General features: G+C 36.4%; 1 protein-coding gene across 5 annotated transcripts in view; it reads right to left on the bottom strand.

Annotated features, from left to right (window-relative positions):
- The window catches only part of Heph (hephaestin), an 82,360-nt gene that overhangs the window by 15,147 nt on the left and 51,149 nt on the right, over nt 1–16,064 (bottom strand). For all 5 annotated transcript variants that reach the window (XM_036174483.1, XM_036174486.1, XM_036174484.1 and 2 more), the window contains 5 exons: nt 14,681–14,894; nt 13,110–13,249; nt 12,220–12,351; nt 3,434–3,540; nt 2,273–2,498 (listed from right to left, as the gene is read on the bottom strand). In XM_036174483.1, the coding sequence (XP_036030376.1) occupies nt 2,273–2,498; nt 3,434–3,540; nt 12,220–12,351; nt 13,110–13,249; nt 14,681–14,894 (819 nt within the window). The remainder of the gene's footprint in view (nt 1–2,272; nt 2,499–3,433; nt 3,541–12,219; nt 12,352–13,109; nt 13,250–14,680; nt 14,895–16,064) is intronic.

Here is a 16,064-nt window from a genome sequence, read left to right as displayed (position 1 = left end):
ATTTTCTACATCTCTCTCTTCAATGTATTTTCCACAATAAAGATTTCAGAGTTCTCTCCAAGCAATTATACTGACCATATTATTCTAAAGTTAAAAACATTAAGGGCTCCTCCCTTTCCCAAACAACAACTCCATGGTTCTATAGCTCAACTAATAAGTTCATCCAAAATATACCTCCACACCACCTTCTCAGATTCATCTCCTACTACCAACAGCTTTGATTTCAATTAGTGAGGTTCTTTTCTTTCACCGTCATTCACTTGGTCTAGACATGTTATCTGGGTCCTTAGGTTTCTGAGTTTCCCTCTTATAAATACTGCTTCCTCATTATTTCTCTTTAAAATTTCACCTCCTTAAGAAAACTTTTCTGATTTCCTAAGCTGCTCTATGTAACCTCAATTTCTTATACCACCTTTGTCCTTTGAACTCCTCTAGTACTCATCAGCATGATTCATTAGAACTCTCAAAAATCTGTCTTCCAGGTTTATTTATCTTTTAAGGTGTGAAAGCTTATGCTGCCAACTTGTCTTAGTAGGAAATAAATTTATTTATTATTTATTTATTTGCAGAACTGCAAGCAGATAATCAGACTACAATATACATTGTTTTGATGACCACATTCTCTTCTATGTGACAAAGACACTGATATTCATTGTTACATCAACTCATATTGGTAGGATTTTACCCAAACCAATTTCCTCCCACATCTCATTTCTCACACATGAGAGGTAATTTCTACTCTACTCTTCAAGAGGGAAATAATGGAAGGAACAGCTACAGTATTGCTCTGTGTCTACCAACATCAAATTATGGATTTGGTTAAAAAAAAGGAACCAAAATTGCTCAGCCACTTCTAGATATATTATCTCTTTGATCATAGAAAAGGGTGCAAATTGGTTCACTAATTGGTTCTGGTAAGATCCTGCCTCTCTTAAATGTAGAGAAATTTTGTTGTCCATTGATGTCAATGACAATTTAGAAAACCTATCTGTTGCCAGGAAAGTATCAGCAATCATATTTAGTTATAAAATGAAATTCAGTTTTCTAATTAGCATTCTCAGTAATAAGGCTCATATTTTGTCTTAACCATTTATTTTTCTCAGTTGGTTCAAAAAAGTAGAGGAGGAGTTAGAATATTATTTTTCTTGTCCTCTTGACTACAACATTATTTTTATTTGTATTTATAGTACTAGTGCTCAGAATATGTCCAAAGATACCTGCTATCTAGCTACCTAGGTAGAGTAATATCTGAAGTTTGGATAAATGGACACCTGAGTAGGCGAAAGTGGGCATTAGCCAAGTCCTGAATTGGGAGGACCTAACTGTGCCCTTATTTCCTCTTTGTTCTAGCCCATTTTATTTCCTTGATTTGACAGAAACTAAAAAAGTTCACTTTGTAAAGTTGTGAATCATCTGTTCTAGTGTGAATCACTCATCTTTCCATCAAGGGGAAATAGATAAAATCTGTAGGACAATGGGATACTACTTTTGAGTTCCATTAGAGTCATTATCAAAGCTGCACCTCACTTTCAGATCAAAGAAATCTTGGGCGAGAAGTGCTAGGGGGAGATCACTTCATACATTCCTCTGCACTTAAGCCCTCCCTCTTATTTGTGACTCTCTCTTTTTTGTGAAAAGCTACCAGATAGCTAGAGCAAAAAAGGCTTTGATGATACAGTTCTCCCACCCCAGATCCATTCAAGAGCCGAAAAGTTCTTCATTGTATGTAACATAAGTTCAGTGTGCTATTCTCTATGACTATCTTCTCTAACTACTCCATGTAAATTCAAATTTTGCTTAAAAGTAATAAAAAATGACAAGTTCTCCTTCATTTGTCCATTTTGACAAAACAGATCCAGAATTTAAACTGGTGATTAAATATCATGTTTTTGAGAGGAAAACAAACTCAGAATTTTGAAACAGAAGGGCACTTACCAGGTGGCTAATTATGCATATAGAGGGCTATAAATGTCCATCTTCCCTTATCTAGTATGTTAAAAATTTGCTTGTGTCATGATGATCACTTTAAAGAATTAGCTTCCTTCTTTCTGGGCACCTCATCTAATATGTACCATGTATCTGTTTTGCTAATATATGTGTAGAATAATAGGAAAGGCTTTTCTCTAATCATTTCTAGTCATTGCTAATCCACTGTCCTACTTTCTCATCTATTCCAGAATTGTGTATCCATAGATAGAGATGAACCTTGCAGATCATCTCATGAAAACAGTACAGACTACTTTGAAATAGGAGTAGCTTCTTTTCTACAGACCATGCATTTTATTGCTCTCCAAGAAAGTTGCATCCTGTGGGTTAATACGGTGTGTCTCTCTGGGCCCATAAATTGCAATATTCTCCTCCAGATACCAAGATTGGTTCTCATCAAAGATCAAAAACAGCAAGGCAAATTCCCGGTCCATATCATTCCGACCTCCATGGGGTCCCAAGATGCCCTTTCGACAAACAACTAAGGGTCCCACCAGGCCACTATACATGTCCTGATGAAGGGAGAAAGACATGAGGTTACTCCTGAATGAGAGTACTCTATAGAGAGTTGAGTCACAAATAAGCACACTCTAAGCCCCTTAGCACTTCATCATAAATGCTTTATATTCATAAGTATGCTATTCTGATATCTAAATTCATCCTAGCAATCATTTAAGACACAGTTGAGATGTGATGTATAACTTATGCTTTAGCTAGATTGAATTATTCATTAATTTTTAAATATACCAACCTAATGCCTTTTTAAGGAGTTTCCTATGCCTGAAGTGCCCTCCTTCCAACATATTCCTTATCTATAGCACACTCTCCTTCAGATTTCTAAGCCCAGATTACAGGTAGCTTCCTTTCTGATACCTTCTCTAATTCCCCTTTGCTCAATTGGACCATACACTTTGAAAGTGGGAAGATATCTTATATTTGTATCATCCATAACAACAAGAAAAATACACATAATAGAGCAGGCACAATATATTGCTGATGACTTGTGATTAACTGGCTAGATAGACAAAATTCATTTTCCAGATTAGGAAACAGAGGCAACATAACTTTAATATAGTTATTCCAAAGTCACTCTGGAGCCAAATTTGTGACTAGGCCCCTCATTTCATGGCAACTATCCCCATTTTTTTTAAATATGAGAATCTACTGCTTTACAGATTAAAAAAAAAAAAAAAAGATGAGACAAAAAAGAAAATCCTCATGACAAGTATCTGATGTCACACACTACCTTCATCCCTCTTCTTGACTATTAAAATAAGGCAAGCATTATGGAAATTTCCCCAAACCCCAGGTATTACAGAGCTGTTGGTTGGTTGGTTTTTTCCTTGTTTTTGTTTGTTTGTTTGTTTAACTACATCTTTTGTCATAATTTTACCAGGTAGTTTGCTCTTTTCTGGGATCTTTCAATATTCAATTTTTTTTTCTTTACCTTGATGGGATCCACTGCAGAATAATAAATCCAGGAAACACAAGCAGAGTCACTGGGCCCAGGACCAGATCTTTCTGGGATATTCCACTGGTAAGTAAGTACTTCACCTGAGAAGCATAGCAAGGCAAATGTCTCATTGGAGCAATTTCTCTCAATTTCTAAAAGCTACAGTAGGTGAGGCTCGGCTCCCTCAAGATCCTTCTCCATCATTCTCATAGTTCCACTTTATTTTTGTTATACTTTTTTCTCCCTTCTTGGAAAAACTCAGTATTTCACTTCTAGCCTGTCCATGCACAAAAGCTCAGGCCTGATCCTGTGGTGATGTAGTCCTGCTGCTGTTTTCAGTAGCTGTGATGTTGTATCATTTGGTTTCCGCGTACATCTGGATTTCGCGCTGCTGCCTTATAAGTGAAACCGTTTCCATAAGCCCTGTGCTCATCTCTCTCCTCTCTTTTAATACTCTCCAGAAGATTTCAGTCACATACCATGATGTATGTCTTGACAAATCTTATACTTTAAGCAAGACCTACCTTGTTACTAAGCTCTGAATCCAAGTCTGTAATTAAATATTAGGTATCATTTAATACTGTCCTAATAGCAGATAAAAATGGAAATTCTCTATTGGGGGATATAGTTCAGTGGCAGAGCATCTTAATATGTATGAAGGCCTAGCTTCAACCTTCAGGACCAAACACAACTTAAAATTGCTATAAATTTAATTCTCTCCTTTGAAAGAAATACTTTTTTTCCAAATTGTGTCTCCAATGTTTAAAAACAGCATGCCTATTCTCCTAGCTGACAAGACTCAAAACTTTAGTTTTCTTTGCCATTTTAATGTTCATCTATTCAACATCCAATGAAATACCAAGTTTTGTGATTCTATCTCTATAATATATTTTAGGTTCTTTAAGATTTATTTTATTTTAAATTCACATGTATGGGGAGTATGCCCACATACTACTGATGGCCATTTAGACAAGAAGGCACCATGGTATTCTTTGGAGCTGGAGCCATAGATGGTTGTAAGCTCCCTAGTGTGCATTTTAGGAACTGATTTCACATCCTCTGGAAGAGCACATTTGCTCTTAACCATGGATTCATATCCCTACTCCAGATACTTTCAAGATTCTCAAGTAGTTGTCACCAGAAGTTATATAAACAGATTATTATAAACAGATTATATAAACAGAGATTATATAACAATGAAATAGTATTATATATATAAAAATATAAAAAACAGTAAACAGATTATATTAACAGTAACAACTGTTAAAAAAAGAGGAGACGATGCAGGAAACTCCAAGAACACAAATTTGTTGAGTTATCACCCATAGTAGGGTGAGGTTTTCAATGGTTTCTTGAATTATCCATGTTCCTGTAAATAGTCACTGAACCATTAATGCTACTTTAAGCATCTCAATAAACTCACCAGTTTGTGAAGGTAACTTTGGGTAGAGTGGTTTGCTTGACCAATTGTCACTACTCTATCTGTGGTGAATAGACCTCTGTTAATATCTCTACAGGAAAAGTGAACTAGCTCCTAAGAAAGTCCCTCAGCCTCTAACCTTTCCAACCAACTTCCAACTATTCTCATTTTGACCTTCTATAGCAACTTTATTGACATGTGATTTACAAACCATACAATTTACTCATGTCTAACTACCCCAGTTTGATCATTGTGTACTTATATGCATATATAGAATTATCATATATAGTCCATAAATATATTCAATTAATTAAAATAAACAACAAATTAAATATTGTACCCCACACTTTCACATAGTTTTATAACTACTACAATGATCTATTTTATAACAATTTGTTAAATCAACAAATCGCTATATTTGTTTTCTATCTCATCCTGAACATACAAATTGAATCATATGTTTTATTGTCCTCTTACTATATGATTTCATTGTTATAATATTCTCATGGTCTACACATGCTGCCATATACACAGCTGCTTTTATTGCCAAAGTATATGATATTTTATAGATATATTACATTTTACTCATTCACTAATCATAGATATTTGGGTATTTCTACTTGAGTGTAATATGAATAACACTGACAGTAAGGACTACAGTTGTAGTTCAGTGGTAAAGTACTTTCCTAGCATGAGTGATACCCTTGGTTTAATTCACAAAACCATAAAATTGCCACTATCAATTATCATACAGGTTTTTGTATGAAGTTATGTTTTCATTAATCTTTAATATATAACTTAGGATGAAATTATTAAATTATAGAGTAATGCCAATTTTTAACAATTGGAAGAATTGGCAAGCTGATTTGCAAACCAGTGGAATCATCAAACATCACTATGTAGATTCTACTTTATTAATATTCTCATAAGAACTAGTTATCTTTTTTCTTAATTTTGCTTTAGTGAAGGAAATAGAATATTCTAATGAAATTCTGATATCTTGTTCTCTCATGTCTAATGATGTTGAGAATTTTCTTTGGCATTTACTGGTATTTTTAAATACTTTTTGGGAAAATATTTATTTAAATCATTTGCTCACTGATTTTTTGATAAAACAATAAAGAACTCTTAGAATTTAACAAAAAAAACCTGCCCAATTAAAATGAGCAAACTTTTGAACAGACAATTTGCTAAAGATGATATAAAATATAAATAAAAAATATAAATATAAATAAAAAAGATTTTCATCATCATCAGCTATCAGGAAAGTGAAAACCAAAATCAAATATCACAATGATCTTTTCTGTAGCTTAGTGATAGAATTTTCCCTAACATACAAAAAGACATGGGCTTGACTCCACCATCACTAAGTAAGCACAATATTACATCACTGCTCACACATGATTTAATAACTTCAAGTAATACTCATGTTCACTAAAGCTGAAAACTACTCAACTATATATCATCTTGGAACCCATCTCCTCTGGTATTAGACCAGTAGATGCTAAACAGAGCTAATGAAAGCTGCTTGACCCTGTGTATTGTAGCTTTTAAAAGTGGATTCACAGTCTCAGTTATGTCCCAAGCGCTGTTTAAAGTTGTAGCCCTGTATCATGCTTTCCTTGGTAAGTCCAAATTTTTACCACATTCTTGAAGTTTCATCTGTTTTGCACCTCACTCCCCAAGACTCATTTTCACTTGGACTTTACATAATAATAATAATAATAATAATAATAATAATGGCATTGCCAAATACTTGTATAGCACTTAGTACACACATTGAAATCCTGAATTAAGGTCACAGATAGATGTTAAAATACCTTTCCAAATGCCACACATAGGACTGAAATTTGAACTTATAGAGTCTAACTCTAGAATTCTGCTCTTACCATCTAGATTAGTAACTTTTCTTGTCCTTGTGACAACGTATCTAATATAAACAACTTAAAGAAAGAAAGACTTATCTTGAGTCATGCTTTCAGCACCTCATGATTAGCAGGGAACAGTAGAGCAAGCAGCTCCCAATATAGTGTTCATGAAGTAGAGTGAGGTAATGCCTATACATTTGGCTCCTTACTCAGAAGGGCAGTATATAGGATGTTGCTATCTACATACAGAATAGGCATTCCTGCCTTAATTTTTCTGGAAATGCAATCACAGACACCCTCAGAGGGGCATTTCACAAATCCCTACCAACGCTTCAGTTTAATTAAAGTGAGAAACAAAATTACCCTTCACATAGTGCACTGAAGGCTCTCATCTCTTATACTGCCACTGCCAAATCTAGAACCACATGTGGATTTAGATCCAGCAGTCACTCCAGTCTCTGATGAGGATGTTCTCTTTTGCTGACTTAAGATGAGAGTTCTCAATGCCATTCCTTCTTGTGGATCTCCACATTTAGCTCATCCTCTCACCTGGATCTGCAACTTCTCCTCTGCTCAGCCCTCTTACCGTATAGACCATGTTCGGGTCTCTCCTTGCTTCTGTCGTTTCCCGCAAGTTGCTGTTTCTCTTGACTTACTCTGGCTTCCTTTATAATTAAGTATTTTGCAGTTCTGCCAACATTTACTATCTCAATTTCTTCATTTCATTTTCACTACTTAACCCTCTATCTGTTGCTGGTCCAAATGTGTTCCTTCCAAAATACTATATATTGAAGTCTTAACCCCTATTATCTCAGAATCTGACCTCATTTAGAAACATGGTCAAATTAGAAACACGAGGAAATCAGTTTTAAATGAGGTTAGTAGGGCAGGCCTCCAATATCACCCAGTATCCTTATAAAAAGGAGAACTTTAGGTGTAGAGCCACATTTAAAAAGAAAATGACCTGGTTGTTTGTTTTTGTCACTTAATACCAGTTAGAGTTATTTGGGAAGAAGAACATCAGTTTAGAAACTGCTTCCATCAGATATAGGCAAGTGTGTACAGCATTTTCTTAATGATTAATGAGGAAGGACCCAGCTCACTGTGGATTGTACCACCCTTAGGCAGGTGCTCCTGGGTTCTGTAAGAAAATAGGCTAAGCGAGTCGGGAAGCAGCATCCCTTTATGGTCTCTACTTCAGTTCCTGCATCCAGGTTCCTATCTTGAGTTCCTGCCCTAACTTCCTTTGATGATACAATGTGATGTGGAACTGTAAACTGAAATAAACCCTTTACTCCTAAAGTTTATTTGGTCGTGGTCTTTATTAGAGCCACAGAAACCTAAAACAGAAATTGGTATCAGGTTCATGAGGTATTGCTCTGACAGACCTGATCATACTGAGGACTGTGGAAGGACTTTCAGACCCAGTCTAGGAAAGTCATTGAGTGCTCAAAGGCTAATGGGCTTTCAGGAGCTTGAAAGATAAAAAAAAAAAATGCTGAAAGAGATGCAGATGATGAAAGACTGGTTTGTGCAGTTTCAGAAGGAAACAAAGAGTCTAACAGGGCTTTTTGTGTGGTGTTTTGTATTAGGAATCCTTGATTCTGGTCAACTGGAGCTGAAGACTCATAGGTGGTTAAGAGACTAGCACTACTGAAGTAAAACCCTAGCTTTTCTGAGACAAATGATGCTGATTCCCTGGGGCTGAGAAATAAGCTATGGCTAAGAAGAGACCAGCGTCATTTAGGGGAAATCATCTGGGAGTATTTCCTCAGGATCAAAACAGAAGCTGTGGTCCAGGGTGGCCAAGGTTGTATCTTATGCAGCAGCCAAAACTGGTAATGTGCAAGAGTCAAGGCTGGGCGATGCTGGCACACACCTTTAATCCCAGCCACAGGATGCAGAGGCAGGTGGATCTCTGAGTTTGAGGCCAGCCTGGACTACAAAGTGAGTTCCAGGAAAGGCACAAAGCTACACAGAGAAACCCTGTCTTGGAAAACCAAAACAAACAAACAAACAACAAAAAAAAAAAAGGTCAGGTGATACTGTTTTCTGAAGACCCGAAGAGATAATGGAGGGCAGCTGAGGGCTGGCAATATGTGGCAAGGATGACAGTCCCTGAAGACTCCAAAATTTTGGAGATACCAGTGTTATGGTATGACCACCAAGGACAACAGCAGCTGTGGAGTGGAGCTGGCCTGAGTGTATCAGAGAAGCTTATTGTGCTGCGAAAGACAGTGACGGATAAGGGGAACTACACAGGCCTTTGGAGCCCAAACGATTGTGATACTGTCCCAGACATCAAGCACTGAACTGTTCACAGTGTTGTATTTTGGTTTGGTTTTGGTCTGTTTGTGACTATGCCCTTGTTCTTCCCTTTTGGAGGAAGAAGATATGTAATGTACATTTTAGTTTATAGGAGCCCACAGTTGAGCAATTTTAGACTTTACCCTTAGGGAGGTAGGTGGTCCTGGATGGTAGAAGAAATCAAACTGAGCAAGCCATGATGAACAAGCCAGTAATCAGTGTTCCTCCATGGTCTTTGCATTACTTCCTGCCTCTTATATTCCTGCTCTGATTTTCTTCGGAGAGAGATTGTGACCTGAGAGATCTGAGATGAAATATACTCCTTTATTCCTAGGTTACTTTTGGTCACAGTGTTTAACACAGCAATAGAAAACTACAGGAAAAAAAAAAAAACCTGAGGTCGAGAAAAAAATGCCTTCCCTCACAGCCATTTAAAAAAGAGGCAATCTTTCCCAGTTCCTCCTTAGTATAGACCTTTAGTCTCTAGGAACTTGAGACAATAAGATGTCCATTGTTCATATCATTCAGTTTGTGATATTTCCTTGGGCTACCCCCTAGAAACTTAATACAACTTCCATATAACAAAAATTAGTAAATAATTTGGATTCAGGTTTGTCTAACCCATGGCCCACAGGCTGGAGAGGTGAGCGAGAAAGAAGTAGAATCCTCCCCAAATGCATTTTGCCTGGAAAAACAGTTAGAGTAGCTCAAAAGGAAACAATTTCTTTGTTGTACCCAGTTAGTGCTCACTCTCTGTGTGTGTGTATATATATATATATATATATATACAACTTGCCGATAAGGATATAAGCTCTCAGCTGCTGGTGCCTCAAAACCATGCCTGCCTCAAAGCACTGCAGAAACAGAAGTAGAGAGTTTGAGAGCCATCAGATACCTGGCAATAATTTCAAAAATATGCATTTAGAAAAGCCTCTTCAAAATGTTGCTAGTAAACCTGGACAGTCACATGAAGAAGAACAAAATTATAGCCCTGTCATGTCTCACTCAGTACAAAAACCAACTCAAACTAACCTAAAATCCAAACCTGAACTGCTGAAATTGTTAGTCGGAATAGTATGAAAAACATCTAAAGGCATAGGTATATGAAAGGATTTTCTAAATTTAGATTACAGTTGCTCAGTAAATAATACCAACAATTGACAAATAAGACTTCATGAAATTCCAAAGCATTGGACAGAAAGGAAACAGTTTAAAAAAGTAAAATGACAGGGTATCAAATAGAAGAAAATCTCTATTAGTTGGATATCTGACAAGACTAATGTCTAGAATATAAAAAGAACTAAAAAAGAACTAGACCACAAGAAATCACACAATTCAATTAATGAATGAACTAATGAACAATTCTCAACAAATGAGGTATAAATAGCTAATAAACAAACAGAAACTGTTCAAACTCACTAGTCATCAAAGAACTACAAATTAAAACTACAGTGAGATTCTGACTCATCCCAGTCCCCAAAGCAGTCATTAAGAAAACATAAAAAAAAGAACCAAAGAACCAGGCAGTGGTGGCACACACCTTTAACCCCAGCACTTGTGATGCAGAGACAGGAGGATCTCTGTGAGTTCGAGGTAAGACTGGTCTACAGAGCAAGATCCAGGACAGCTAGGACTGTTACACAGAGAAACCCTGTTTTAAAAAAGAAAGAAAGAAAGAAAGAAAGAAAGAAAGAAAGAAAGAAAGAAAGAAAGAAAGAAAGAAAGAAAGAAAGAAAGAGAAAGATAGATAGAAAGAAAGAAAGATAGAAAGAAAGATAGAAAGAAAGAAAGATAGAAAGAAAGATAGATAGAAAAAGAAAAAGAAAAGAGAAGAAAACAGAAAAAGAAAGAAAACCCTTACCCACTTCTGGTTAAAAAGTAAACTATTCTAGTTATTGTGGAAATCAGCATGGGTGGTCTTCAAGAAAAACTCTCCTGGGTATTTACTGAAACAATTCCAAGTAAACACATCACAAACATCCTTGCATATAAATATTTTATTACAGATTTATTCTCAGAAGCTAAGTTATGGAAGTGACCTATGTGTCCAACAGAGGGTCAGATAAGGAAAACATGGTTTACATAAACAAAGAATCTTTTTCTGCCATAAAGAAGAACGAGGTTATACCATTTGCAGGAAAATGCGTAAAACTGGAGATAATCATATTAATCAAATAAAGCCATAAATGCAAATATTTATCATTTTTCGTCCATATATCATTCTTAGATTTGTATAGAGATACAAAAATGATATGTATGACCTGAAAGTGTAAGTAAAGGGAAGGATAAGAAAGAGGAGAGTAAGAGAATATGGGGAAAATGAGCTCAATGTACATTATATACTTACATGAAACTGTCTTTACAAAATACTGTGCCATATGTAATGTATATGTACAATACGAATTTGAAAAAATAGTGAAAAATAAAATTTAAAAGGAAAAATTTTAAAGACAACTAGAGAATACCCTAAAACGAATGAAAAAAAAATACCAAAACTGATGAGATGTTATAGATACATTTATAGCTATAGAACCAACATTAAGCTGGAAGAAAGATAAAGGGATGGTTCAGGTATGGTTTGACTATCACCTAACACTTCATGTGTTAAAATTGACTTCATATTGTAAAGTAGTAAAATGATACAGATTTGATCCAGCTACATTGTGGAAGTTACTAGGGTAGAACACTGGAAAAAGAATCCTCTGGTTTTATGAGGAGACTAGACAGGCATATATACATGTACATTTTCTGTCTCATCATGTGATGGTTCGCACTCTCAAAATTAAAGGTCATTGCTGAATGAGGTTCTCAGACCTTATACTTGTAGAATTGTGAGCCAAATAAACCCCTCTTATTTATGAAGTAGACTGTCTCTGGTATGTCCTTATAGTAATCAAAAGTTACATATCAGTACACATAAACAACCTAACTTACACTGTAAGGAACTTGGAAAGTTACAAAATAATCATGTTGTACACAAGGTATTTTTAACTGAAATACAGGATCCACTTGAAATATAAATGAAAAACCTGCTTTAGAACTCCCATTGACCAGTTAATTGCCTCTAGCTTTCATTGAGCTTCACTCCCAGACTAAGAATGTAAGGTGTTTAAAGCAACAAACCAGAAGACTAAAGTAGAAGGACTGAAAAGCCTTTGTCCCTTCACTTAAGTGTCCCAACTCACCAGGCTCAGCAGCCTGTGGCCAGCCAGTACTAGATTCTAGAACTCCATGGGCATGTACAGAATATGGTCGACTGGCATTATTCTTGAACACCACAGTTAAGATATCACCGACTTCTCCTCTAATAAGTGGACCTGATACATACAAAAGAAGTACAAGTTTCATTAGTAGTGGAGTAAGTGGGAGAAATTAAAGAACAAGGCATAACTGCAAGATCCATAGAACTGAGCATTAACCTTCCCAAGACTAGCATCATTTTCAGATTCAGAAGTCTTAAAATTGGCATTGCAGCGTGAGGGTACCCCAAAAACAGAAATATGCTTCCTATTATCCCCACTTTCCTCATCCTATTTTTCTCTACAAAATAACCAAAAGTTCAAGAGATTATGAGTTTTACAGAATCATTGATAGTAACGACTAAAATCTTGCCATACAGAGCATATAGAATTGCTATACTCTCTTCAGAGGCCAGTGGGTCCTATATGGTCTAGGATGGGAATAAAGAAAGCTTTTGTACAAAACCACCATATAGCCTTGATGAAATTGAGGTATGGGGAGAATTGTGGCTCTGTGTATCATTTTTGTTTTTACTTGCTGGAGTTCCTAAACTCTGCTGCCTCTGGAATCTTTCAAAATCTACTACTTTTAGAGGACCAATGTCTCAAAGGTATAGAAAATCGGAACACTTTGGTTCATGTTACAGCAGATTTCATGTTTATGCCAATCCCTTCAGTGCTTATTTTCATAGCCACATTATACAATAGGGCCATACTTTAATATTCCACATGGAAAAGCTGAGAATAAGGGATGGGAAAGCCTCCCTGATATGATGTAGCTGTCCTAGAAACAACCCATCCTTCTAGATGCCAGGATGTAAGTAGAATTCCCTTACCCAGAATTCCCAAGTGCTCCTCTGGTCCAGACCTTGGCTGGGGTGTCATGAAAGTACCATCAGTGTATTCCCTGAATACAGCTTTCTTATATTTGGAACCCAGGAGCCCATCCTTGTTGCTCAGGAAAATATGACCATAACTAGAAGAATTCAAAGACTGTTATTAGTACCTGACCTTCAACCTTTATTTTCAGTTATGGAGAAATTAATTTAGAACTATTCTCATGTCAAATATGAAAAAATGTAGATCTATCAATTATAATGTAAAATTATATTACCATGATTGAAAATAGTAGGTTTCTGAAGCAACGTTTGTTATTTTCCATCATCCAGATAGATATTTGCAGTATGATTAACTGAGCTAAGAATCAAAAGCCTGTTGTTTTGGTTCCAGCCTTAATAGAGTCTTAGATTTGGAATTATTTTAACAAAAGTATAAGGCACAAAGTATCAGCTGAGCATCCATAGTTGCTGTTGGAGATCAAAAGTGGGAAGATACAGGATCTTAGAGCTTTCTCATTATAGGACAGCTAACAGTTGACAGTGTCTATCACTCATTTTAAGAGTGAACATTCCAAATCGGTGAGTCTCAGAATTAACAGGATTGTATACAGAGACACTGTCACCCAGAAGGGGAAGCAGGACTGAGAGTTAAGTCCACTGTTCCTACCCTGTCTTCTTCTCTAGTAATGTTTTTTCAGCTATGCATGATAGATGAAATCAAGGCTGACAGAAAAAAAAATCCCATTTCCTAACTCCCACAGAAAGTCCACATGAAAACTTCACCCTAAATTTATAAACTTCAACCTAAACTTATAAAGGTCAAGAATTGACAAAGAACAGTGAAAGCACCACAAACTACAGAAAACTACAAATACTTTGTAGCTCAACTTGTATTCTCCCTTCCTTCTTTTTAGTAATAGAACCACCTATGTTTTATTGGGACACATGGCTGTTCACACCGATGTTACATTGTAGCCATATGAATAAGCTTAGGAAGCAGAACAGGAGGGAAAAATGATATATACAACTTACAGGTCTATCCTTACAGGCAATGTTGCTTACCCTAACTTAAAAGCTAGGGATAGCCACAACTAAAATAAACATCTTGGTCCCAGAGATGAAAGTAGGAGACTCGGGCAGCATAGTTCACCTGCCAGACCTGGACTGTTCATATATAAATAACAGATAAAACTGCAACCCATTTGAACTACTCTCTTTTGGACTTTTTCTGTTTCCAAGCTTGGTCTGTACCTCAGTAAAGGACCTTGAGGCATTTCATTGCTTGAGTAAACCCCTGTGACTTTAAATCCCACTGTAGGTAAGGTTTAGCTAATTAGAAGGGAAGGAAGGCTAAGAGGGCAAGAATGTAGAAGGTGTTTTTCTTCCGCTCAGTGGCTAATGAATACAGAAGAAACAAGGGCTGGACTTCAACATCCTTCCACTCTAGTCTCATTTCTCTTGGCATCATATTAGGTGGTTATAACCACACCTTCCTATCTTTAGTTTCAGTCTCTTCACCTGTGAAATGATTTGCCAAAGCTGTGGTCTCTCCTTTTCTGAAGCCTTACCTGTCCTTCTCAGATGTGTTATGCCATTCCAGTTCCCAGCTTCTATCAGGGCAATAATCCCATTCCAACTCTTCTGCCATGATGTAATAGACTCTAGAAGCTTGGTAGTGTTGGCGTGGGCTGTCTTGACGACCAGAACACTGGGAGACATTATAAATTGCCCTCATCCCTGCTTCTTTGTGGCTGCCTGCTTGGCAATAGATTTCGAATGTCCCTAAAAGATAATCAGAGAGCAAAATTAGAGTGAGAACACCCATTAGAAGCATGTGGATATTTCTTCCCTTCTCCTAGCTATACTTCAGAGGAAAGATAGTCAAAGAAAAAGCTCTTCTATACATTAAAGTGCATTACAAGAGACTAATGAGCACAGAATAGATCCAGTTCCAAAGCCACTGGATTAAAAATTAAAGTTTTCCAAGAGAATAAGGAACTCCTCTGTTCTTAGTGGGTGACCCTATTTGTTACTTATTAGCTAGCTGAGCTTGTATGGGTTTCCAATTCTCTGTATGTTTCAGTTACCTCTTCAGTAAATTGGGAATCATTTTTCTTACTTAATTTGGCTGTTTTACAAGTAAACATTATACGGCTGGTAAGACTGCTTAGCAAGTCAAGGTATTTGCCCCAGGAGTCTGGCAATCTGAGCTCAATCCTTGAACCCATAGTGGAAGTAGAAAACCCACTTCTAAATGTTGTACTCTGATTTTTGTATGTGTATTATACCATACACGAAACTATACTCACCTGTACATATCATATACAAATACATGGCCAATAGTAATTAATCCAGGGATAAAAACAATATATCACTATGCTTAATAAGTGTTCAGTAAGTGAAATTATAAGTAAACAGTAAAAAATACAGCTCAACAATAATTTAGTAGAAATACTGACCTCTTTTTTTCCTGTGAAATACACCCCAAACCTAAAAACCTACTAACAACAACAAACAAACAAACCATATGAATTTAAATAGACATTTAAAAGAAACTGTCTGACCATATGAATGCTTACATTACAGATCTTTTTCTTCCTTTATTTTTGAGACAGGGTTTCCCTATGCAACCCTGTATAACCCTAACTGTCCTGTAACTCACTCTGTACCCCCTGGCCTCAAACTCAGAAATCCACCTGCCTCTGCCTCCCAAGTGCTGGGATCAAAGGTGTATGCCACCATGCCCAGCTTACATAATAGGTCTTTTGAAGGTGCCATCTTAGGTTTCATACCATGAAATTTTCAGATATATATCTTGTATATCTGTCATGTAGAGCTACATGGACTTGTCGTTAGTCACAGGTTTCTGTATCACAGACTTTAGCTCAGATTATGCTAATCAAATGGAGCTAACTATCTTAGATTTATTATTTTCATTGTACCTTATTGCCT

The sequence above is a fragment of the Onychomys torridus genome, chromosome X (genome assembly GCF_903995425.1).
Source record: "Onychomys torridus chromosome X, mOncTor1.1, whole genome shotgun sequence".
In the NCBI taxonomy this organism is placed as follows: Eukaryota; Metazoa; Chordata; class Mammalia; order Rodentia; family Cricetidae; genus Onychomys; species Onychomys torridus.
Note: the sequence above shows the minus strand (reverse complement) of the source record. Positions and strands in the feature narration are given on the sequence as shown.